Here is a 26,171-nt window from a genome sequence, read left to right as displayed (position 1 = left end):
AAGGCAATTGTGATCATTTGCCAGATCAACGCATGGGCCCCAATTTTCGAACCCTCGACTTCTTTGACAACACGAAGATTACCAAGTACAACACTGAGTGCATCAAGAAGGCCGTAGAAGTCCATACGGTGACAGTACCTTTAGTAAGGGCTATCACTAGGAACTGGCGAAGAGTGCCGTCGAGAGAAACCATCAACTTGTGTCTGAAGCTAAAGCTACATTTAGAGGACATGGACTTACTGGGCATTTCGGGTGGAGCATGACAACTTCAGCTCCTGTTGAGTGGCGATACAATGCCGGATAGGAATGCAGCCTTATATTAACATCTTAGTAGGTACTGTATGTCCTAGACTAGTATAGAAGTAAGATAGATCAAACTTATGTACTTATCATAGGAAAAGGGCCTAATCCAAGAGAGGCAAGACCTGGAAAATGGTTGAAAGGTTAGAAGAGTTCTCGAAGCAGGTTAGGAAAAAAAATATAGCAGTCAAGTGGCCTTGCAAAACCCAAAAGTAGTTGATCAATCTGGTTGGTTACATCTCAAGGGCTAACGATCTGAAACGAGGGAATCATGGAATCGAGAACAGACATGTTTTGAGTTTTAGCTATAAGCTCAGAGATGAAGGGAGGTGATACCTGTCCCCAGTGTTCGATATGAGCGATGCCAAAGGAAAGCAAAGGAAGCTTGCTAACTCAGTGGAGGCTAGGTCAAGCAAAAAATCCATTTGAGGGAAGATTTTCTGTGTGAAGTATGCCCCAGCAGTTCAAAGGTGTCCTCTTAAGGGACCACAAGACCTTGTTAATGTCCAAGGGTGGTGTTCTCGCATCTGTCGAAGGACAGGACTGTTCAAAACTCTATGAGTATGGAGTGCTCTGTTGAAGCATCAGTATCAACTCCTTTTAGTCTAAAGAACTGATTTTAAGGCTAAGTGATGCGCTCTCTGTGTTCGACCAGTTACGACGAGGCAAGATGAATGTAACCAAACTTTATTAAAAAGTCATCGCGTTTATATACAGCGAGTGGTTTCTCTGCATCTACTAGTGGAGATCCTGAGGGCGCTCCAGTCCCTTCCACATCTGAAATAGCCTCGCACCAGAATTTTCCACAATGTAGTACAATCCCTGTGTCTTCACACATGAATGTTATCCAGTATGTCCTCTCTAAGAGAGGTTTTTCTGGAGAGACTGCCCGACAGATGTTTGGATACCTCTGAAAATCCTCCTCTTCAGTTTACCAAGCCGAGTGGTCTGTTCCTATTGTTGGTGTCATGATAGGGGTATCCGTCCGCTCGAAGCCACTCTTCCCGTAATTGCAGACCATTTGTTTTACCTCCTTGAGGAGAAACTTTTCGTTTTTTTGCTGTATAAGGCTATCGCTCTGCCTTGAGCTAAGTCTTTAGACTTTATGGAGTAAATGTTCTTTTCAGAGGAGATTTATTTGCTCATTAGGAGCTTTGAGCAGTCTTGCCCTCTAGTTGGTGTTAGCCTGCCATCTTGGAACATCTTTAGAGTTCTAAGCTCTTTGAAGAGGTCCCCATATGAACCTCATAGGGGTGCTTCAGACAGGGATCTGACCCTGAAGACTGTGTTTCTTTTCTCCTTGGCGTCTGCCAAGCGGGTAAGTGAATTGCATGGGCTGCGCTTTGACATCACCCATTCAAGGAGGTTTAAGGGATATCTCCCTGTGCTTCATCCCAAAGTGCATTGTTAAGCCCCAGAATCCTGTTTCTTCAAACTCCAGGTTTTCTTTATTTCAGGTGATAAGTCTTTGTGAGGTATCCGATGATTAACAGCTCCTACAGTGTCTTTTATGGGCATTGAAGAGTTATCTTAAGCCTACCAGGGTAGCCAGACCTTGCCTGCAGAACCTGTATGTTAGCACAGTAAAGACTAAGAAAAAAGTCAAAGAATACCATCTTCTGGTTGAAGAGAGTTATTTTCCTATTCCTGGAATCCTCTCTGAGGAACGCTTGCATCAAAGCCCAAAACGTCAAGACATTTCACCCCCCTTGTCTTTCAAGAGAAACTTCTCTGTGTCACAGGATATTAAGGCAGGGGTCTGGAAGAGACACTACCTTCACAGCCCATTATCTAAGGGATTTGACTCAGAGGACTTTAAACACATTTACTCTAGGTCCTGTACTAGCTGCTCAGCAGGTGGTTCAGTTTCCGTGGCTCCATAACAGGACCCTTATCTGCACATCAAGGGCGGAGGTTTACATTTTAGTCTGAGGTGAAAGTGAACAGTGGCTGCCCTTCTTTTCCTTTCAATCTCCCCCTCTCTTGGGATAGAACATCCTAACTTGCCAGCTGGACTTAATCATTTTGCTCTCAGATACAGGGTTTATAAAACACCCTTGATTCAACTTCCCACAGGTTATGATTACCCTCAGCCATATCTTTGTTCACTAGACGTAGGAAATCGGTCCGTCCGTGGCATCTAATGCAAAGCCCGAGATTCCCTGGTTGGTTTTCCAGCTAGTTTTAACGGAGATATCCTCTCTCCTAAAGTAAAGAACTATAGTCTATATTCATATAAGAACAAAAGAAAAGTTTTGAAAATAATTTGTAATTTTCATAGCAATACAAACCTGGGTTCTTTACTCATAGCTTCTCACCATCATGACTCCCATAGTAAGTCCCAACTGTAATTCATTTGAGGATGTGATCGACTTTATAACTACTTAGCAGGTTGTTTACACCTTGTTAAAAGTTTAACTGCCGTATTCTCAGCCTTTGCTGTTATTCTACTCTTATACAGTAGTAAAGAACTTTGGTTGTAGATTTAGGAAAAGTAACTTAGTAAGAAAATTGAATGTATTTGTATGGAAGTATGTTGGTTTTGTAAAGCTTTTGTATGATTATAGAATGGTTATGAACTATTGTAATATTTTTATTGTATTGAATGGTTATTGATAGTTTTATTAAGCTTACTATTCATTAACACGTACCTTGTTCTACTTTTAGCATGAAGATAATTGAATATTTGATTTATTCTCAGCAATTACGGTGGTGGTGGTTACAACACGACCGGGTACGACAGTAACTACAGCGGTGGCTATAACTCTGGAGGTCAAAATTATACCCCAGGTGGATATGATGAATACAAGTCAAGTAAGTTTAAAAGTTACCGTTTCTCTCCTTTATTGCAATACTTTTCTGCATATCTATTTGGTTGGAGCCTATGCGGAGATTGAATAAGGCCGAGCTGTCTTTACGTCTTCAGGGTTGACGGGTTTGCGTGATTTTTATTTTGAAACTGATTATTTGTTGCTGCTTAGATTAAAAAAAAGGTATTTGATTGCAGCATTTTGGGTCATATAGAAAAAGAGGTTCATAATCTTGACTTTAGTGTTATACAGTATAGAGTAGCCCATGATACTAGTTGCAGAATTTATACTGATTTTCACCCTTAAATACACTAGCAATAGAATGGGGTAGTTAAGTTGTTACAAGGTTTTAGGAAAATGCATTATAAGGAATTTTCCTAACATGAGGATTTGCTGGTATTTTTATAGTAAAAAATTTGAAACCGTTCTTTCAAGAAGTGATATTTTTGGCCTTGACAGCATCTGGTTTTATTCACTTACACCTGAACTAAAGAGAGAAGGGAGAAAAACAGTAATTTGTGTGTGTTGTTCAACTTTGTTTTAGTAGTAGATCTAGTTGCCTGGTAATTATGACAGTTTCTTGTATGGTTTTATTTACGAAAAAGTAAAATTTCTCGGGATTAGGTGAACCTTACAATCCGGGAGCTCAGAGTTTTGTTTTGCATCTCGAGTACAAAAGGTTTGATAGCTAAAGTCATCAGCTATAGTGTGATGGGGATCCCCGAATGGTCATTCTCAAGTTATGCCGTTGGTGCGGTGAGTAAGGGGCGCAGCTGTAACTGCCCCCCAAAACAGGTTTAAATTACATTTTGGAGTACATCAAACAAACCTGTGATAAAAGTTTTGTTTTGGCACTGTGATTACAGATGTACCATTCTTAAATGGCGCAATTGGTGCAAAATGCATTTAAGAAAGGCTAAAAGGTGGTGCTAGTATCACATTGAAATCACAATTTGAGTACATCATTGAAAGTTTGTGGAAATATACCTTAGAGGTTCCTGATGAAGGATCAGTAATTCTTAAGTGTCAAATTTGTTGCAAAATCCATTTAAGAACAACCTAAAAAGGGCACTAATTTTTGTACATTTAAAACACGTCTTCGTACATTAAGGAAACTTTGTAGAAATGTCCTTTAGACATTTGTGTATCAGTGAGCATTTGCAGCAACCGGTATTTTACTAAGGATGACTTATGTAATGATGACATTAATGCTGTTTTACTTTATACCTGTAAGCTCAAAAATGAAATAGCAATGTTTTTCAATATTAATCTTACCCGATAATCATGTAGCTGTCAACTCTGTTGCCGACAGAAATCTACGGTCGGGATACGCCAGCGATCGCTATACAGGTGGGGGTGAACACAACAGCGCCATCTGTGGTCAGGTACTCCAGTACTTCTTGTCAACACCACCTCAATTTTTCCTCTGTCGTGCCTCCGGCTAGACCTACATGGATACGCTGTTGATTCTGGAGTTATTGCTCACGATTTGGTGATGTATTTGCTCTAGAGTTTAGCCTTCGCTATTCAGGAAGCTTTATCATTAGCTTAGCAAGTTTTTGGAATTAATTTGATTTAATTTTTGATTTAATTTTGGTGACGAAGAGAGTATGAACTCTCTCTCACTTTTAATGGCCGACCCTTCCCTTAGACGGAAGTGTTGGTGTCGAAGAGAGTTTAGACTCTCTTTCTTAATTTTGCTTAACAAAAGTTATAGATTTATTTTATATCTCTCCGCCTTTTATAGGCCTCTTCGATTAACTTCCTTTTATTATAAACTTATTAAAATTAATTTTTATATTTGTTTATATTCGACCTTTCCTAATAGTAGGCGGTCTTTTCTTGGTACCGAAGTTAATTAACATTGAGCCCGTCATTTCGTTTTTACCTGTTAACATATTATGCTATTTTAATGTTTTTGAAAGAATTTCTTTGATAGTCTCGTACTGTTTTCAAAGTTGAACTAACGTTTTGTTTTGTCTCTGCAGTTGTTGACGTTCAGAACGTTCAACTTGCGCTCTATCGTTACGATAGAGAGAGAGTATTCACGGTGTCACGTTGCAGTAAGAGTAAACCGATTCTAGCGTTTTGTTCATTCTTTCTTAGCTTAAATGGTTTTAATTCTAATAAAGGAACTTTTTATTTGGGAAATCTTTCAGTTTTTTTCCTTTAACAATAATATGTTTTAACGATATATATAATTGGGCTCATCTCTCAGGTTCTAAGTCAAGAGAGAGAGAGAGAGAGAGAGAGATAGAGACGGAGGGAGAGAGAGAGATAGAGACGGAGGGAGAGAGAGGAGGATAAACGTTTCGTTCAAGCGGGTAACGTTGTTATCGTTTTTGCTCTTCTCCCTAGTCTCTTTAGGGGAAGAAGGTAAACGTTTCTAGAGTTTTATTCTTGTTCCCAGGCTTTATGCGGTGAGAGATTTTAAACGTAGTTTATTTGATCTAGTTTAGTCTCTTTTCCAGCCACTTAATTATTTATCTTTCATTATGTTTTTCTGTTACATTGTAATACTGTTTTCGCAATTACTAACTTTTAATGAAGGATAGAATTGCGTGTTTCAGGTACAAACCACTTAAAGTTTCGAGTTCAGTGAAATAAGTGCAAACAGAAAATCAAAAGTGATAAAGTGATAAGCGCAAAGTGTTACAGTGTTGCGTTCGAGGGTTCGTCTGTTCGTGCCAGTTGTTCGCCTAGTCTGGGACCTCTTACAAGCTCCCAAGCCCAGGGGAGAAGTAATGTCGAAGGACTTATGGGTTCATCAGGCCTTGATCGACGAACAGACGTTTCCCTCCGTGGTTTCGGGTGTAACCAACTCACGTAGCCGACGTGATCACCCCACCCACACAAAGACGAGAGAGCCCATTTATTCCTCGTCTGCGGAAGAGGTTTCTCGCAGAAACCATGGACCAAATCTTGCAGCTTTTAAGTGCAAGTCGGTCCCTTCCGCGCAAGTCCAACTCCTAGGTGGAGCCATTAGCACTGGGTCAGTTCGGACTTGCTGCAGTACGACAACTGCACACCTCCCAGAGAGGCAAGGTGGTACCGCAACAGGCAGTAACTCCGTCTGTTGCCGCACCAGCTGTTTTAGACCCTCAGTCTCAACGGACAGTAGCTCCGTTTGTTGTTGTCTTTCTTAGACTCTAGTGGTCTATGCTGCAGACAATGCAGTCTCAGCTTGCGGTGTTGATGCAGGAGTTTCAGGCAGAGAAGGTTAACACACCTCCTCCTGCGAGCGCTCCTCCACCTCTGCGCAGTCCACCCTGCCAGACGTATGATGTTGAGGCTCCTCCTGCCTCCATGCGTGAGCTGCTGCATTGGGAGTTGCCAGGTACCAGCGCTATTCAGCAACCTCCACTTTCCTTGAGGCAGGAGCCTCTTGCTATGCGGCAACCTCCTCAACTCTTGAGGCAGGAGCCTCAACTCTTGAGGCAAGAGCCTCAACTCTTGAGGCAAGAACCTCAACTCTTGAGGCAAGAACCTCAACTCTTGAGGCAAGAGCCTCAACTCACCTCCTCTTCCCTTGAGGCAGGAGCCTCATGCGTTGCGGCAACCTCCTCAACCCTTGAGGCAGGAGCCTCTACTCTTGAGGCAAGAGCCTCAACTCTTGAGGCAAGAACCTCAACTCTTGAGGCAAGAGCCTCAACTCTAGAGGCAAGAACCTCAACTCTTGAGGCAAGAGCCTCAACTCTTGAGGCAAGAGCCTCAACTCTTGAGGCAAGAACCTCAACTCTTGAGGCAAGAGCCTCAACTCACCTCCTCTTCCCTTGAGGCAGGAGCCTCATGCGTTGCGGCAACCTCCTCCATCCTTGAGGCAGCAGCCTCATGCGTTGCAGCAACCTCCACCATCCTTGAGGCAGCAGCCTCAGGCTATGCGGCATCCTCCTCAACCCATGAGGCAGGAGCCTCATGCTATGAGGAGCCTCATGCTATGCGGCATCCTCCTCAACCCATGAGGCAGGGACCTCATGCTATGAGGAGCCTCATGCTATGCGGCATCCTCCTCAACCCATGAGGCAGGAGCCTCATGCTATGCGGCAACCTCCTCTACCCATGAGGCAGGAGCCTCATGCTATGCGGCATCCTCCTCAACCCATGAGGCAGGAGCCTCATGCTATGCGGCATCCTCCTCAACCCATGAGGCAGGAGTCTCATGCTATGAGGAGCCTCATGCTATGCGGCATCCTCCTCAAACCATGAGGCAGGAGCCTCATGCTATGCGGCAACCGCCTCAACCCATGAGGCAGGAGCCTCATACTATGCGGCATCCTCCTCAACGCATGCGGCATGAGCCTCATCCCTTGCAGCATGAGCCTCATCCCATGCAGCATAAGCCTCATACCATGCAGCATGAGCCTCATCCCATGCAGCATGAGCCTCTTCCCATGCAGCATAAGCCGCACGCCATGCAACATGCTCTGCTTACCTTACAGCATGCTCTACATACAGCATGCTCTGCATACAGCATGCTCTGCATACCTTACCGCATGCTCCTCAGTCACACATCTTTGGTTGTTGCCAACTCACTAGACTGTCAAGCAGTTTCATAACGTTGCCTTCTAGTCTGCTGCTTTTGCACCAGTGAAACCCTCACTGAGAGAACTTAGCTTTTCTCGGATATGGTTCCTGTAGATGAGAAAGTGCTATTCTCCCTCCTTCTGATATTCCCTTGAGGACTCTGTCATTTGGAGAGGAGCCTTTAGCTGCTTAGCCTCCTATGGACTTTTATTTAAGCATAACATGCTTCCAGGGAGGGTAATGGTTCCACTTCAGTCGCTAACCCCGTCTGTTACCACACCTGTTCCCATAGACCTTGAGCTTTGTTGCAAGACATGCAGTCCAAGCTTAGTCCTTGTTAGAGGATTTTTTTGTTTACGGAGTCAGTGTGTCACTGGGAAGACGTTCAACAACCAGCAGAAGTGACTTGTTGTGACGCAGTGCGGCAACCTCAGCAACCCGATAAGGAGTTGTCTGTACGACCCAGACAGTCTAGACAGCTTCGGGTTGTCGCTGTACTTCCTCGCTTCCCCATGGTTGACAGTTCACAAACTGTGCAGCAGTTCCATGATCTTGTGTCCGGCTCCGTCAGACGACTAGCTTTTAAGAGCTCCCACAAGTCGTCGCTGTCTGGAGTTTCTCAGATGGACTATGGATCTGACCAAGGAACTGGGCCTCCTGGTCAATTTTGAGGAGTCCCAGCTCGTCCCATCCCAGACCATTGTCTACCTGGGTATGGATCTTCAGAGTCGAGCTTTTCGGGCTTTTCCGTCGGCCCCAAGGATCTACTAAGCCCTAGAATGCATCCAGAGCATGCTGAGAAGGAACCGATGCTCAGTCAGGTAGTGGATGAGTCTAACAGGGACACTTTCATCGCTGGCCCTGTTCATCGAGTTAGGGAGACGCCACCTCCTCCCCCTTCAGTATCATCTAGCGGCTCACTGGATAAAGGACATGACGCTAGAGACGGTCTCAGTTCCTGTTTCCGAAGAGAGGAGGTCTACTCTCACGTGGTGAAAGAACAGCTTTCTTCTCAAGGAAGTCTACCTTTGGCTGTTCAGAAACCCGACCGCCGTCTCTTCTCTGACGCATCAGACACGGGCTGGGGTGCGACTTTGGACGGACAGGAATGCTCGGGAACATGGAATCAGGAGCTAAGGACACTTCACATCTATTGCAAGGAGCTGTTGGCGGTTCATCTGGCCTTGATAAACTTCAAGTCCCTCCAGCTTAACAAGGTGGTGGAGGTGGACTCTGACAACACCACAGCCTTGGCTTACATCTCCCAGCAGGGAGGGACTCATTCGTGGAAGTTGTTCTAGATCGCAAGGGACCTCCTCATCTGGTCAAAAGATCGAAAGCTCACGCTGGTAACGAGGTTCATTCAGGGCGATATGAATGTCATGGCAGATCGCCTTAGCCGGAAGGGTCAGGTCATCCCCACAGAGTGGACCCTTCACAAGAATGTTTGCAGCAGACTTTGGGCCCTGTGGGGTCAGCCAACCATAGATCTGTTCGCTACCTCGATAACCTAGAGGCTCCCGTTGTATTGTTCTCCGATTCCAGACCCAGCAGCAGTTCACGTGGATGCTTTTCTGCTGGATTGGTCCCATCTCGACCTGTATGCATTCCCGCCGTTCAAGATTGTCAACAGGGTACTTCAGAAGTTCGCCTCTCGCAAAGGGACACAGCTGACGTTGGTTGGCTCCGCTCTGGCCCGCGAGAGAATGGTTCATAGAGGTACTGCAATGGCTGGTCGACATTCCCAGGACTCTTCCTCTAGGAGTGGACCTTCTACGTCTACCTCATGTAAAGAAGGTACACCCGAACCTCCACGCTCTTCGTCTGACTGCCTTCAGACTTTCGAAAGACTCTCAAGGGCTAGGGGCTTTTCGAAGGAGGCAGCCAGAGCGATTGCCAGAGCAAGGAGGACATCCACTCTCAGAGTCTATCAGTCTAAAGGGGAAGTCTTCCGAAGCTGGTACAAGGCCAATGCAGTTTCCTCAACCAGTACCACTGTAACCCAGATTGCTGACTTCCTGTTACATCTAAGGAACGTAAGATCCCTTTCAGCTCCTACGATTAAGGGTTACAGAAGTATGTTGGCAGCGGTTTTCCGCCACAGAGGCTTGGATCTTTCCACCAACAAAGATCTACAGGACCTCCTTAGGTCTTTTGAGACCTCAAAGGAACGTCGGTTGTCCACTCCAGGCTGGAATCTAGACGTGGTCCTAAGGTTCCTTATGTCATCAAGATTTGAACCTCTCCAATCAGCCTCTTTTAAGGACCTCACATTAAAAACTCTTTTCCTCGTGTGCTTGACAACAGCTAAAAGAGTAAGTGAGATCCACGCCTTCAGCAGGAACATAGTTTTCACATCTGAAGCGGCTACATGTTCCTTGCAGCTCGGTTTTTTGCTAAACGAGCTTCCTTCACGTCCTTGGCCTAAGTCGTTCGAGATCCCAAGCCTGTCCAACTTGGTGGGGGACGAACTGGAGAGAGTACTTTGCCCAGTTAGAGCTCTTAGGTACTATCTAAAAAGGTCATAACCTTTACGAGGACAATCAGAAGCCTTATGGTGTGATATCAAGAAGCCTTCTCTTCCAAGGTCTAAGAACTCAGTTTCTTACCTATTCAGGCTCCTGATTAGGGAAGCACATTCTCATCTGAAGGAAGAAGACCTTGCTTTGCTGAAGGTAAGGACACATGAAGTGAGAGCTGTGGCTACTTCAGTGGCCTTCAAACAGAACCGTTCTCTGCAGAGTGTTATGGATGCAACCTATTGGAGAAGCAAGTCAGTGTTCGCATCATTCTATCTCAAAGATGTCCAGTCTCTTTACGAGAACTGCTACACCCTGGGACCATTCGTAGCAACGAATGCAGTAGTAGGCGGGGGCTCAGCCACTACATTCCCATAATCCCATAACCCTTTTAACCTTTCTCTTGAATACTTTTTATGGGTTGTACGGTCGGCTAAGAAGCCTTCCACATCCTTGTTGATTTGGCGGGTGGTCAATTCTTTCTTGAGAAGCGCCGAGGTTAAAGGTTGTGATGAGGTCCTTTAGTATGGGTTGCAGCCCTTTATACTTCAGCACCTAAGAGTCGTTCAGCATCCTAAGAGGACCGCTACGCTCAGTAAGGAAGACGTACTTAATAAAGGCAGAGTAATGGTTCAAGTCGTCTTCCTTACCAGGTACTTATTTATTTTATGTTATTTTTGAATAACTAATAAAATAGAATACGGGATACTTAGCTTCTTTGTTAACATGTATGCTGGTCTCCACCCACCACCCTGGGTGTGAATCAGCTACATGATTATCGGGTAAGATTAATATTGAAAAATGTTATTTTCATTAGTAAAATAAATTTTTGAATATACTTACCCGATAATCATGATTTAATTGACCCACCCTTCCTCCCCATAGAGAACCAGTGGACCGAGGAAAAAATTGAGGTGGTGTTGACAAGAAGTACTGGAGTACCTGACCACAGATGGCGCTGTTGTGTTCACCCCCACCTGTATAGCGATCGCTGGCGTATCCCGACCGTAGATTTCTGTCGGCAACAGAGTTGACAGCTACATGATTATCGGGTAAGTATATTCAAAAATTTATTTTACTAATGAAAATAAAATTTTTACTAAAAACGCTGTCTGAAACTGTAAACATTGATTTGTTTACGTTTCATTGCCAATGAACAAAGGAATGTATTTACACATGCAAGTAATAACTAATAATACTAAGAGCTTTTAGTGAATATAATGTTATTATAAACATCTTACTTGCAATATCCTTAAAAACTCCTACACGGGAAAACTAATTTGTATGTGGTTAATCAACAATAAAAAAATTATCACTAAGAAGTATTTTGTGACAGAAGATACAGTAGTGTAAAATTGGAGAAAGTGTGAGGATTATTTGAATCATGGGGGATTTTTTAATGAAAAATAAATAAATCTAAATTTTATTACAAGTGTCATTAACGATACCACTGAAATAATCGAAAGGTTAAAGAAAAGGAAATTAAAGTTTGCTGAGAATGCAGCCATAACTCAATATTTCCATTTGTCAGCTGGCCCTGCATAGATAATAGTTGATTTCATAGTTGTGATGGAATTTTTCCTTAAATAGGCAATTTATGATAAACCTGCCAATACAGTAATATGAAAGGTAAATATGGTTTGGTTACCTTTATTATCGTTATCGTACTGAGGCCTAGGCTTGCCTGCCAATAAACACCAATTGGAATTCAAGGTTTGCTTTTCATATCAGTATAAGACGACCCCCAATTTTCATGGGTGAATTTTAGGATTTAAGGCTATTCTTATATGTGGAAATATTCAGTACTTAATGAAGATGTCCAGAAGCAGTTTGAGGATCTGTTGAGATCTGGAGCCAATGCACTGAAGTTTCTGTTTCATCAGACAGTCTCCTTATGGGGCAACAGTATTTGTAAGAGACACTATGCGGTCTTGGAACAATGCACTAAACTTTTCTTCTAGACACACTGATTTAGGAATTCTTACCTGGTGGAGTTCCCCTCTCATTTTTCCTCCTTGAGATGTGGTCACTGCTATCGAGAGATCCAAGAAAACAACTCTTATTTCTCTTACTAGGAGAGCTGCGGCACCAAGGGAGCATGCCCCTTAATAGCCCCAAAGCCACCTCTTTTAGACAGGTTAATCAGCTAAATTGCCTTCCTTCTCCAACAGACTTCGAACAGCCTATGCGACAGGATAGTCAGTCTATCTTTGGTCATAGAAGACGCTCGTCTGGCTGAAGAAATCATGGCCACAGGGGCTCCCACTAGAGGGCAAATCCCCCAGCTTAGCACCAGTAGGGGGATGCCTACAAAGCAATTGGTGCAGGTGGCAGTTCTTGTGACTGATTCCTGAAGACTGCCCATCCCCTCGGACTTGAACTCTGCAGTCTGACCGTTTTATTTGAGAGGCTCTGTAATGGACCTCTTCTTACAAGATGAAGTATCAAAGATGTTGGTCAAAGGAGCCTAAGAGGAAGTCTTTGCCAACTGCCCAGGCTTCCTCAGCAATCTCTTTTTAGTAGAGAGGCTGACGGGAATTTGGAGACCCTTCGTAGCCTTTTCCCCATTGAACCTGTTTGCTTTACAAACAAGGTTCAAAGTGGAGACTCGGCTACTGTTCATCAGTCAGGTCATCAGGCAGGAAGACTTCCTATTGACCTTAGTCTTGTAAGACGCATACTTTCAGGTCTCCATCAAACCAGGATCAAGTAAGTACCAGAGGTTTCCCTGCACAGAGGTGCCATACTTAGTCCTTTCCACAGCACCTCAGGTCTTTACCAGGATCTTTTCCCTTGTCTCAGCCTTGGCCCATGCTATGGTCTTCAGGCTTCTGAAATAGCTGACGGTTGGCTTCTCCTGGCAGTCTCTCGAGCCTTATAAAGCACAGACGTCTCCATCTTTACTACTGTAAGTAGCTGGGAATTCACCTGAACTTAGAGAAAGTCCAGCCTCACCCTTCAATATAACATCAGGTATATAGGCATAGAAATTGACTGCCCAGGCCAGAGTATTTCCATGTACTGACAGGGTATTAAGATAGGGAATGTGGCAGAAACCTTCTGGGAAGGGGAACCTCCCCTTGCTCGCTAATGGCAGAATCTTCTGTAACACTAAACAATGTTGGAGAAGCTGCTTCCCTTTGGGAGGGCGCATCTTTGCTCGGTGCAGTGGGCTCTGAAGAGCTTGTGGTCTCAAGCATGCGACCCTGCTGTCAGTGCCCTAGGAGGTAGTGACAGATCTCCAATGGTGTTGAGATAGGAGAACCGAGAACCTGTTGGTAGGAACACCTCTTCAGGTTTCTCCTCTAGTATTCTTTCTCCTCTTGGATGCTTCAAGAGAGAAGATTTTAGGTCTGGTGTCAGGAAGACAAGACCTTTTGCATCATTTACCTGGAAATGAAAGCGGTGTATCTAGTGTTGCTCCACTTCTCGAAGACTCAAAGGTCACCCTGTGATGCTAATGAGTGACAACCCAATAGTAGTGGTATACCGTATATCTCCAAGCAGAAAGGCACAGTCTCTGCCTTGCTATGCCAATTAGCTGTAGAGATAATCATTGGGAATAGAACAACACAATGCCCCTCTCAGTGATGTTCATTCCTTGGAAGAGGATCATCGAAGTTAACCAGGGACAACATTTGGTTCTAAATTGTCTTTGCTTCTTCTAGTGGCAAAGAGTCTTGTGACCTTTTTGGGGTTCCTCATCACTGGACATGTTCGCCACTCACCTGAACACCAAGCTCCATCTGTATAGCTTTACAGTTCTGGTGTCAGTGGCAGCAATGGAAGGTGCTTTCCAACACCCGTGGGATGGACTAGACTTTTGCGCCTTTTCATTGTTCTGTCTGATTCATCAGATCTTAAACAGAGTCCAAGCTTCCCGTAAGGTCAGAGTAATGCTACTGTAGTATTCCCTAGATGACCCAAGGTGGATTGTAGTCCAGATGAGCTGGACTTTTTCACAGGAAGTCCAAAAAAACTTCCAGAATGACCAAACTTGCTGCACCAACTGCTCGTAAGAATGTTCCACGAGACTGCTCGCTGCCCATCTTTTCATGGTTGGAGATTATCCAGCACCTCCAAAAGAGGCTTTACGGGACAAACTGCGAAACAACGCCAGATACAGTACCTCCAAAAGTCGTCCTCAGCGTTTTACCAAGCCAAGTGGGCAACCTTCTGTGGTTGGTGTCCTAGAGTGAATAATTGCTCTACTCAAAGCCACTGTTCTCCTGACTGCTGACATTTCATTGTTCCTGAAATCCCTTTCAGTCACTGAAGTGAAGGGAAATCCCTTTCAGTCACTGAAGTGAAGGGAAACCACTCGGCCTTTTAGTCAGGTCTTCAAACTAAAAAGGCTTGATCTCTCCTAATCATGGGAACTCTCTGCTCTCATTAGAATTTTGATCAGACTCTCCCTCCTCAGGAACTCAAGCCTCCCTCTTGGTATGTGACGAAAGTTCTTAGATCTCTGAAGATGGCACCCTTTGAGCTTATGCATAAAGCTCACCCTGATGACTGTCTTTTTCCTTGCCCTAGCATCAGCCAGGAGAGTTAAAGAATTACATGTTCTGTCCTACCTTGTGTCGCATTCCAAAGGGTGGAAATACTATCTTTTTTCTTCATTCCTGAGCTTGTTTCTAAGGCACAAAATCCTGTTATTACCAATCATAGAATTCCCTCTTTCGTGATTTTACCTCTCAAAGAGGTAACCGACGATCTGGATAATCTGTTACTATGGCCTGTACGACTAGTCAAAAATATCTAGAGAGCAGCCTCTTTTAGACCTAAAATTTGTGATTACAGGCCACTTCATAAAGAAAATTTCAAAGAATACTATTTCTTTTTTGGTTGCGTGATGCCATTATGAGATGGTATAAATCCTTAGGGGAAGCTTCACCGGGGGCTCCTCTAGCACATGATGTAATTGGTCTTGCTGCAACCGTAGCGTTGCGAAAAAAGCCACTTGAGACCAAGTTCTTAGTGCAGGTGTCTGGAGAAGGCAGAATACCTTCATAGGTCACTGCCTGAAAGATTTTAATTGCAGATCCTTGAACACTTTTTCTTTAGGACTTATTGTTGCAGCTCAGCAAATAGTTTAGCTTTCGTTTCTGTTACTCTCTTGATTATAAGGTTATGAAATGTCAATCAAGTCTTAACATACTCGCAAGAAGGGTCCTCGAGTATTCACTGGATCACACCCTAATAAAGGTGAGAATAATTTGATCTTAATTATGACTGTATATATCTCATATGGATATTTTTATGTTGAATTCTCACAAAGCTTCGTCCCTATCTTAGTCTGAACGTAGAGGGCATAGATACCATAACCTCGCATCTTCACAATGAGGTGTTGGACTGTTGTCACTGACTTTACCTTTGACTTCTGCATAAAACTTGGTTTTACTATTGTAAGTATCTTGGGACAAGTGAATCCCTTTTATGTTGTTGTTATTATTACTAGCCAAGCTACAACCCTAGTTGGGAAACCAAGATGTTATAAGCCCAAGGGTTCCAACTGGGAAAAATACCCCAGTGAGGAAAAGAAATAAGGAAATAAATAAACGATATAAGAAGTTATGAAAAATTATAATAAAATATCTTGAAAAACATTAACATTAAAACAGATAATTCATATATACATACGTATACCAACGTATACCAAGGCACTTCCCCCAATTTTGGGGGGTAGCCAACATCAAACAAATGAAAAAAAGGGAACCTTTCCTCTTCGCGTTCCTCCCAGCCTGACAAGGGACTCAACCGAATTTGGCTGGTACTGCTAGGGTACCACAGCCCTCACTCCCCCTTTATCCACCACAGATGAAGCTTCAAAACGCTGAATCCCCCTACTGCTGCACCTCAGTAGTCATCCAAGGCGACAGGAGGAATCAGCATGGCCTACCTTAACTGCGTCACAATCGCTCACGATTCATTCCTATTTCTAGACTATAAAAAGACTTATGTCAGCCTGTTCAACATAAAAACATTTGCTGCAACTTTGAACTTTTGAAGTTCTAGTGATTCAACTACCCGATTTGGAAGATCACTCCACAACTTGGTCACAGCTGGAATAAAACTTTTAGAATACTGTGTAGTATTGAGCCTCATGATGGAGAAGGCCTGGCTATTAGAATTAACTGCCTGCCTAGTATTACGAACAGGATAGAATTGTCCAGGGAGATCTAAATGTAAAGGATGGTCAGAGTTATGAAAAATCTTATGCAACATGCATAATGAACTAATTGAATGTTGATGCCAAAGATTAATATCTAGATCTGGAATAAGAAATATTAAAGACGGTAAGTTCCTGTCCAACATATTAAGAGGAAAATCAGCAGCTGAAGACCAAACAGGAGAGCAATACTCGAAACAAGGTAGAATGAAAGAATCAAAACACTTCTTCAGAATAGATTGACCACCGAAAATCTTAAAAGACTTTCTCAATAAGCCAATTTTTTTGTGCAATTGAAGAAGACACAGACCTAATGTCTTTCTCAAAAGTAAATCTGCGGTCGAGAATCACACCTAAAATTTTGTCATACAAAGTTAAGGAAACATTATTAACGTTGAGATCCCGGTGTTGAGGAGCCTCTCTCCTTGACCTACTTACAATCATACATTGAGTTTTGTTAAGATTCAACTTCATACCCCATAATATGCACCATGCACTAATTTTAGATAGATCTCTATCAAGGGATTCAGCAACCCCAGATTTACATTCAGGAGATGCAAGTGATGCCAAGAGAGTAGCATCATCTGCATATGCAACAAGCTTGTTTTCCAGGCTAAGCCACATGTCATGTGTTTATAGTATGAAAAGTAATGGACCAAGAACACTACGGAACAGATGATTACCTTCAGCAAACCTATAAAGATGTTTTGCCAAAAGACATTAAAAAACCTTAGATAATAAGAGAGTTATGGAAATTGGTCAGTAATCAGTTGGACTTGAGCTATCACAAACACATTTACATAGTGGAGTAATATTACCAATTCAACAAATGCTAAAAGCTCCTCTTCTTGCTAACTTGCACAAAACAACAGATAACTTTGAAGTTAAGAAATCTGCTGTCTTTATAAAAAACAAAGGAAAAATACCATTTGGGTCTACACCTCCATAAGCATCAAGGTCCATCAACAGAGCTTTAATTTCACGAGATCTAAAAGCTAAACTAGTTAGTTTAGCCTCAGGAAAACAGGAATGAGGAAGTTCAAGTTCCTCATTACTCTGCTTACTGTCAAACACATTGATACTGTATTATTACTAGCCAAGCTACAACCCTAGTTGGAAAAGCAAGATGCTATAAGCCCAAGGGCTCCAACAAAAAAAATAGCCCAGTGAGGAAAGGAAATAAGGAAATAAATAAATGATGAGAACAAATTAACAATAAATCATTCTACAAACAGTAACAACGTCAAAGCAGATATGGTATTTTATAAACTATTAAAAGACTTATGTCAGCCTGTTCAACATAAAAACATTTGCTGCAATTTTGAACTTTTGAAGTTCTACCGATTCAACTACCAGGTTAGGAAGATCATTCTTCAACTTGGTCACTACTGGAATAAAACTTCTAGAATACTGTGTAGTATTGAGCCTCATGATGGAGAAGGCCTGACTATTAGAATTAACTGCATGCCTAATATTTCGTACAAGATGGAACTCTCCAGGAAGATCTCAGGAGGGTGTTGAACAGGCTCCTCCGGTCTAGGGCCGCGAGGATGACCCTCGTGACTCTGTGGTGGCCCGAAAGGGTATGGTTTGCAGACCTTCAGGCTCTAGCATCATATCCCCCGTGGCCTCTTCCTCTAAGAGAAGACCTACCTCCTGTGTCAGTCGCACTTCCTAAGGTGCCATGAAAACCCGCAGGTGCTCTTCCTTCACGCATGGCAACTATCTAGTGTCTGGAGAAGAGGGATGGTTTCTTGGGTTCAGTGGCCTCCTATACTGCGGGCTATTTGCAATAATCCTCTGGCGCGGTGTATCAGGCCAAGTGGGCTACTTTTTGCAAATGGTGTAGGAAGAAGGGAGTGAAGCCACTGGAGGTTTCCATCTCCTTGATAGCAGACTACCCAATCTTCCTGAGGATGGAGAAGGTCTCGGTACCAGCAGTCAAAGGAGTTAGGGCAGCCCTAGGGCAGGTCTTCAAGCTAAAAGTCCTGGACTTATGTGCCTCGGATCAGTTATCCATGCTGATCCGCAACTTCAAGCAGTCATGCCCCCCGCAAGCCTCCAAAGTCCCCGTTTGGGATGTCGCCAGTGTCCTGGGCTCCCTGAAGAGACCCCGTTCGAGCCCCTGAAGGATATCTTAGACAGGGAGCTCACGTTGAAGACAGTCTTCCTGTTGGCCTTGGCATCCTCCAAGAGGGTGAGCAAACTGCATGGACTCTCCAGCGATGTCTCCCACTCCTAAGTGTGGAAAGACCTCTCATTTAGATTCTCTCCGTCCTTCGTGGATTCAAGTTTCGAGGAGTTCTCTGTTCCAGCGATAGCCTCCTCGGGGGACCCAGAAGACCTTCCTGGTAAGAGCAGTCAGGAAGTACTTGAGTAGGACAGCCAGGTACCACCCAGGTCTCTCATCCCTCTTCATCTCCACAGGCCTGGTCAAGAAGGCAGTGTGATTAGGAGGGCTTATGAGACTTCCGGAGTGCCTCCCCACAAGCACGCTAAGCCTCACGACATCAGGGGCTTGGGTACCTCCTTGGCCGCCTCCAAGAACATGGCAGTTTCTCAGATCTTAAAGGCCGGAGTCTGGAAGAGGTAGTCTACTTGCAGAGACCATTACTTGAAGGACTTTACAAGGAGGATGTTAGATACCTTCTCGTTAGGTTCGGTGGTTGCAGGCCTTCAGCAGGTGTGAAGGTCCTACAAGGTTTCATTGCGATATGGTTAGTGAGGCACATACGTCCCCCTTATCCTTCCTGAACCCCTCCCTACCTATTCCCCCCACCCCCCCTCTGCATTCCCTGTGCCCTTAGAGTGGAAGGAACGAATGTGAGTTTGAATGGGTGAGTTATCAATTGATTGCTAAGTGTATTTTTAATGTGTGGTATATGATTCTCATTCCCCCCCCCATCTGTCTACCATGGGGCTTCTTGCCCCTGAGGTCAGGGTGGCCCTGGTTCCAGTTCACCCCCTCCTCCTAAGTCTGAGTCTCCTATTTAAGTAGTTCGAGCTAGGTATCTCTTGTCGGAACAAATCAGAAATTTTAAGTAATTTCTATTTTTCCTAACAATACTTACCTCGAACTACTTTTGGGTATTGCTCCTCCTGTCCGTCCCCTGGTGAACTGACACTCAGAGAGTGGGCTAAGGTTGGAGCGAGAACTGGGGACCTAAGGTCAAGATGGCGACCGAGTCCTGGCCGGGCATTGTAGGGGTGGGAAGCGAATTAATTTGGTCGGAGCGGAGTGGTTTATACCAATCCTCCTATGAAAGTAGTTTGAGGTAAGTATTGTAGGGAAAAAGAGAAATTAATTGAAATTTCTGATATTTGTATTTATTATCTTCATCTGTATATATTCATTCTTTTCATTGTATACACAATGTTTTAAAAGAAAGCTGGAAATTCCGTACAGTACATATCACCTCCAGAGTATATTAAATTTTTATTAAAGTCAATATTCAAGTTTTGCTTTATCCCTTTTCTCAGTCATTCCTTAGACTTTTCTATTTTTATTACCACCATCGCAAAAGACTAAGAAAATGAAGTGGGTCATAAATTGTGTTGTCCTCTCTGTAGTACTTGAGCATATTCCCGATAATATGTTGGAAGTACTTTGTCACAATGTAACAATCTGTGTTTTGTTTCAGAGCTCTTAATTCAGCCTACCTGAAAACTGTGGGTTTTTTTTATTCCATGTATGTCATGTTGGTGTTGCAAATAGTATTTATAGTTCCTTTGTGTTATTTACTTGTAGAGGATTTTAGATCAATTCCTTTTGTATTATTTACTTGGAAGATAAATTTAGATAAGTCATGTTATTTGGTAGCATTTAAAATGTTTGCATCATGCAATATGGTATTTTCTGCATGGGAGGTAAAAGCTGGGAAGCCAATGTATGATGCCAATGATTATGGTGAAGTATTTTTTGTTTTCAAGGGCAAGGTCTTGCTTGGTCATTATTTCATTTACAATATCAGTACAATAGATTCCTTTGATGATGATGTCAGTGTTTACATTGGAAAGTATAATTTAATCATCCCTTGATCAGGGGTCCTTTTATCCTAATAAAAGTCCTTCCCATTTTTAGGTGGTGGAGGCTATGAGAACTATGGGGGCGGGCAAAACTACGGGGCCACGGGGTATGATTCCTACGACAGCAGGGGTGGGTACACCACGCAACAGGGGAACTTCGGTTCTGGTACGTACTAAAGACCTTGACAAAAATAACAAAAATACTGGCAGGTTGCACACGAAGAACCTAAATATACGTCATGGCTTATGGGGAGCCCAGTTAGGTGTTAAGACATGGGACTTATTTGGTGCTCTAGAAAAGCTATAACAGACAGTGGAGTCAAAATAATGTACAAATATAATGCAATTATATATTTATTGGAGATATGAGAAACAAACAAACCAATGGCAAACAAACCAATGGAAGATAAGAGAAAGGATTGAGAGATTAACTTACAGTCATTTTTAAGTTAAATTATATTAGATGGCAGTGAAAAAATGAGGCAAAGTTATTAACCAATGGAGTGAAAATGACACAAGAAAAAGAAAAATGGATCCAAAGAAATCAGAATTTGAGATTGAAAGAAGTGCATAGCAAAACCAAAAATAAAAGTTGCATACTGTATAAAGCCAGTTTCTAATGTTTGAATACTTTGGTCTGTAGGCCAGATTTTCCTTGTTTTATTTAGGGTAAGGTAATACTGTACTGTGTCAATGTAAATTCTCTCGACTAGGCCAGGCTTTAGCTAATTAAATGTTATTCAGTTATGTTTCCTATGGGGTCCATGTATGACATTAATTCTAGAAAGTAATTATACCAAGTAGTGAGATTCCTTTTCTGTCAAATAGATTTCAAATGAGTAGCAATTATTTCTTGCCTGTATACTTCATACAGATAGCAGTCATTAAGGCCTTAGTCATTTTGTCTGTCCTTTGTATCTGAAACAAGTGCTGCATCGCATATAGGCTGCAGTGACATAAAGTACAATAAAAAGTTAAAGTTGAAAGTTTATAAATCCATCCATCCATTTCATTAATGACTTTTGATCAGAAAGAACTTCAGAAAGATCCAATAGAGTCTTTGTAGCATCAAAGAACTGAATGAATGCAGGTGATGAAATTTTAGTGAGGTGCCTTGATTTAGAACTCAAAATACTACAATGAATTAAAATTATGAGTAAACCACAAATTTCCAGTCATTAATGTGAATGTTTTAAAAAAATTACATAGAAATTTGAAAATAATCATAAGAATACTTTAAATGCATCTTAGACACGAAGATAAATTGGAAAGCAAAGAAAAATGATTAGAACACTATTGCTATATGATAAAGCAGAAAGAATTTAAAGTTATGATAGTAAAAAGGTTCACCATTGATATGCACTAGTGAAAATATCAGCCTTGAAATCGTATAGAATGAGGAAGAATTGCAGGAATGTCAAGATATATACTACTCGTGCAAAACTCAGGTAAGGTTTTTTTTTTTTATTTTTTTTTTCATTTTTTTTTTTTAAATAGGATATCTGTTGTAACTAACAATGCACTTTAGATAGTGTATTTAGTTAACTGTGCACATGCTGCCATCATATTAAGTCTTAAAATTTTGAAAATAGCCTAAGAAATTAATAAGCTTAAGTTTTGTTCTTTGCAGAAAAAAAAAAAATCAAAATCATAGGATGGATGGAATAGATACCTGCTATAACGGGAAACATATTTTTGTCTTTATACAAACTCTCACTCCTTATAACTGTATAACTGAATGGCATATGTGTATATAACTTATGTAATTGTATATATACACACACAAGGTCTATGAGGTAGCTATAGTCATTTTTTTTTTTTCAACATTTATTGGGGTAAGCCTTTTTGTGTTGCAGAACCATTTTATGTCTTGTCATCAGTTTGGCTTTAAAATAACACCAGACATCTGGTATTTCGTTAAGTTTTAAACAACCTAACTATATTTGAATTATGTTCTTGAGAACATGTATTGGTAGTAGTTGAAGTTTTATAATAGTTTTTAGGTCATGAAATGAAGCATGGTTAATCCAATGCTAATACAGTAATGTACAGTATATTATATTTAATTTTCTTGGCTCATAGGATATCAAATGCTTATTAAAGAATTATGGTTGGGATCAGCTATTTGAGAGAATGCTCACATACAAATAACAAGGAGTATCATTTATTTATTTTGTAACTTATTAAAAAATATCTTTATAATGAACATAACATTACTACGATATGTTATAAGATATAGTTTAGATATAGTTCATTAATAGCCATTATTATTAATTATCATATGAATACATTTGCTTTCTCTCTGTCTGTCTGCATCTGTAAGTGTTGTTCAATTTTAAAGCTTCATACAGTATTTTAGTGTTTAGTTCATTATTAGGTATTCATATTTCTTTATACATTATTGTCTTTAATTGTGCTTTATTTAAGCATTGTTGTAATCTAGTTTTTTATGTCAGGAGCATTTTATCAATCAAAGATTAATCTTGTTTGTTTACCTTTGGTTGTGATCAGCTGATTCAGTTCAGTTGGCGAGTGGAAGGATTCGCCTTTCCATCGGCACCTCCTTAGGTTTCTTCTTTATTCTAGTTCTTTTATTTTCTTCTCCATTTTTTCCACATTAGATATATGTGTTCTTTTCTTTTTTCTATTCCTTCTACGTTAAATAGAACGTTTCCTATCAACATCTTTTTTTCCTCTTCGTATCATTGCTGAAATTCTTTCATTTTTCTTCTCTCGTTGTTGAGGTCTTTGTTGAGGTCTGGACAGTAAAGGAAGAAATCAGTGATATTTTCCAAATCAGCTGATTAACCCTGCGTGGTCTGCCATTGTTAACCTTAATTTTCCGATCAAATAATTCCCTTATAATTAAGGCTTGCTATCGAAGGATTTTTCATATTTTCTAAAATTTTCCAATTTTATAGAGTTACAATGATTTTGGATGTCTCAAAGACTTTTTAGTCCAACCGCAGACACTCCATTTGCTCTTTGGCAGAACGATTTAGTTTAAGCATTTAGAGAGTTCTTACGATCTTGTTTGACTTATTCTTAAACTCGTTTACCATATTACTGTTTACTACATCCGCTGAAAGTTTATTCCAAGTATTTGCTTTTTTATATGTAAAGAAATTGCCACATTGGATGGTGTTGTATCTTTTCAATTCCAGTTTTTATCCGTTATCTCTGGACTAATTTGTGCTAAGCAAGAATAGAATGTTGTAATTAACATGTGTTATTCCTTTAAAAATTTTGAATGCCTTTATTAACTGTACCATTAGTCGTCATGTTTGTAGATTAAATAAGTTCAAACGTTCCGTCCTCCGTCTATATCCAAATTGCCTTTGTGTAGGAACTAGTTTTGTGGCTCTAGCTTGTACTGCTTCCAGTCTATCTATATCCTTCTGAATACTTGGAGGCCAGAATTGGACTCCCTATTCTAGATGGGATCTTATTAGTGATGTGTACAACTGTAGTACAGTGTCTGCTTCTGTATTTGATTTGTCTCTTTATGTAACCTATTATGTTTTGTGCATTCTTTTCAGCTTTTAAGCTCTGTTTGGTGAACTTGAAATCCTTGCTGATAATACCGAGATCTTCCTCCTGGTCCACACTTTCTATTTCATTACTTAGCAGTGAGTAATCTTTTTGTGGGTTACTATAACCTATGTGCATGACTTTGCATTTCCCACAGTTGAAAGGCATTTGTCATTTTCTGGACCATTTTCCTAGCTTCATTAGATCTTCTCTTAAGGCTTCTTGCAGTATTTATGCCTAGTTTAGTATTTTCGGCAAATTTGGCTATTCTACAAGTTAGTCTTAAATCTATGTTGTGATCGTAGATCTGAAATAGCTTTGGGTCAAGGACGGATCCTTGAAGTACTCCGCTTTTAACAGCTGCCCACTCTGATGCTTCTCCATTGATTACAACTCTCTCTTTTCTGTTTGTTAGCCAGTCTTCGATCCATTCCGCTTGCATGTCAATGATGCCTTTTGCTCTAATTTTGACCATTGATTTTTTATGAGGAACTTTGTCAAAAGCTTTTTGAAAATCTAGGTATTTGATGTCTGTTGCCCTGCTTTTATCATAAATGCTAAACATGTGGAAAATTTCTAAAAGATTTGTCACACATGATCTCATTTGTATAAAACCATAGTGGTGGTCTATCAGAATATTGTTTTTCTCTATATGTTCTACTATTGAATCTACTATATATTGATTCCAAAATTTTGCAAGACACTGAAGTTGGACGTAGGTCTGTAGTTGCCAGGTTCTTCTTTCGGTCCCTTGTAGATTAGAGGAACATTGCCTAGTTTCCATCCTTGAGGTGCATTTCTTTTGTTGGTTTCCTTTCGGAGCATTTTGTAAAAGTATGAGGTTATATCTTCTTCTAATTCTATAGTCCCTCTTGGATGAATATCATTGGTACCTGGTGCCTTAGTCTTATTGAGTCCTTTTATTTACTTTTTGACATCATCCTTTGTAAAGGGGATTCTATTTAATGGTTGTGGCCCTTCATATTTGATAGCTGGTTCAGGGGGGGTCGTTGATTCTTCTTTAGTGGATACAGTTGGGAGATATGCATTCATCGGTTCGACTTTTTCTACTCTTTAAATATGCAAAAAAATTCTTATTGGTTTTCTTTACTAGCTGAAGCCACTCTTTTCTCTTCTTTGATCATGGCCTTTCTAATTTATTGTGCTCTGAAATTTCATGAATTGAAGGCATTGGACCCATTGATTTATGTTTCCTATCTCTACTTCTTACTGCATTGCTTATTTCTCTGTTGAACCACTTATGTTGTGGAGTTCCATTTGGTAAAATTTTTCTATGGGGTATACATTTTTCCCTTTTTTCTTTATATATTTCTACAAAGGAGTCCCATTGTGTATTTGTGTTCCGTTTCGTCAAATTCTAAATTTTTGGTGTATTTCTCGGTTTTATCCGGTTACCTAGTCTCTACTCTAGCTTTTTTATAATTTTCCTTTCGTTTAGATGAGAAATATTTACCTGAAACCTAACTATTTTGTGGTCACTTTGCCAATATTTTTTCCAACTGAAACCCTGGATACTAAATTTTCCTCTGTTGTTAGCACAACATCCTGTATGTTGTTTCCTCTAGTTGGTTTATCGACCCAAGGATGGAGAAATTCATTGTTGACAAATTCTAGTAGCCAATGTCCCTCTGTGTTTGATGTAGAATTGTTAGTGTCCCAGTTTACTGCTGCATTGAAGTCTCCCATTAGGACAGCTAGCTTATTGTTAACTTCTTGTCCAATTTGTCTATACAGCTCTTTGTCCTGTTCTTGTGTTTGATGTGGTGGTTCGTACATTACTAGTATGGACATGATTTTTCCTGTGGTGTTGATACTTGCACCTGTCACTTCACATTCAGTTTCTAATTAAATTTCTATGGGGTTTAAGCGATTTTTAACATAGAGCATTATTCATTCATCTTTTTTGATAAGGCAATCCTTGAAAAGCTTTAAACCTGTGGTCTGGTAATCTACTATACGATTCTTTGTTTTTATCTTGAATGCAGGTCTCGGTAATGCCTATGACATCTAGTTCCTCGCTAGCTATCATTGCCCTGAAGTTTTCCATTTTGTTTCTAAGTGACTGAGCATTGTTGAGGAAATTTTCTATCCTTTTTCTCTTCCTCTGTTGCTTTGCTATTTTCCCTGATTTACTAGTGTTTTAGTTTTACTTTTATCTGCATTATCCAAGTTTTCTGCCAAATTTCCTCTTGATTTGTTGTTGGATGATTTTCTAAGGGTCTAGTTTGTTCTTGTTGCATCGCATTTAAGTAATAGTACAGGCCGAGA

At 41.2% G+C, this 26,171-nt stretch overlaps 1 protein-coding gene across 2 annotated transcripts in view; it reads left to right on the top strand.

Moving 5' to 3' along the window:
• Positions 1 to 21,337, top strand: part of LOC137637517 (uncharacterized) — a 60,701-nt gene extending 39,364 nt beyond the window's left edge. For both annotated transcript variants that reach the window (XM_068369686.1, XM_068369685.1), the window contains 2 exons: positions 3,002 to 3,114; positions 20,407 to 21,337. In XM_068369686.1, the coding sequence (XP_068225787.1) occupies positions 3,002 to 3,114; positions 20,407 to 20,528 (235 nt within the window). In that variant the 3' untranslated portion in view covers positions 20,529 to 21,337. The remainder of the gene's footprint in view (positions 1 to 3,001; positions 3,115 to 20,406) is intronic.
• The last annotated feature ends 4,834 nt before the right edge of the window (positions 21,338 to 26,171 follow it).

Source organism: Palaemon carinicauda, unplaced genomic scaffold (genome assembly GCF_036898095.1).
Source record: "Palaemon carinicauda isolate YSFRI2023 unplaced genomic scaffold, ASM3689809v2 scaffold80, whole genome shotgun sequence".
In the NCBI taxonomy this organism is placed as follows: Eukaryota; Metazoa; Arthropoda; class Malacostraca; order Decapoda; family Palaemonidae; genus Palaemon; species Palaemon carinicauda.
The sequence above is the reverse complement of the archived record's forward strand: the minus strand, read 5'-3'. Positions and strand labels throughout refer to the sequence as shown.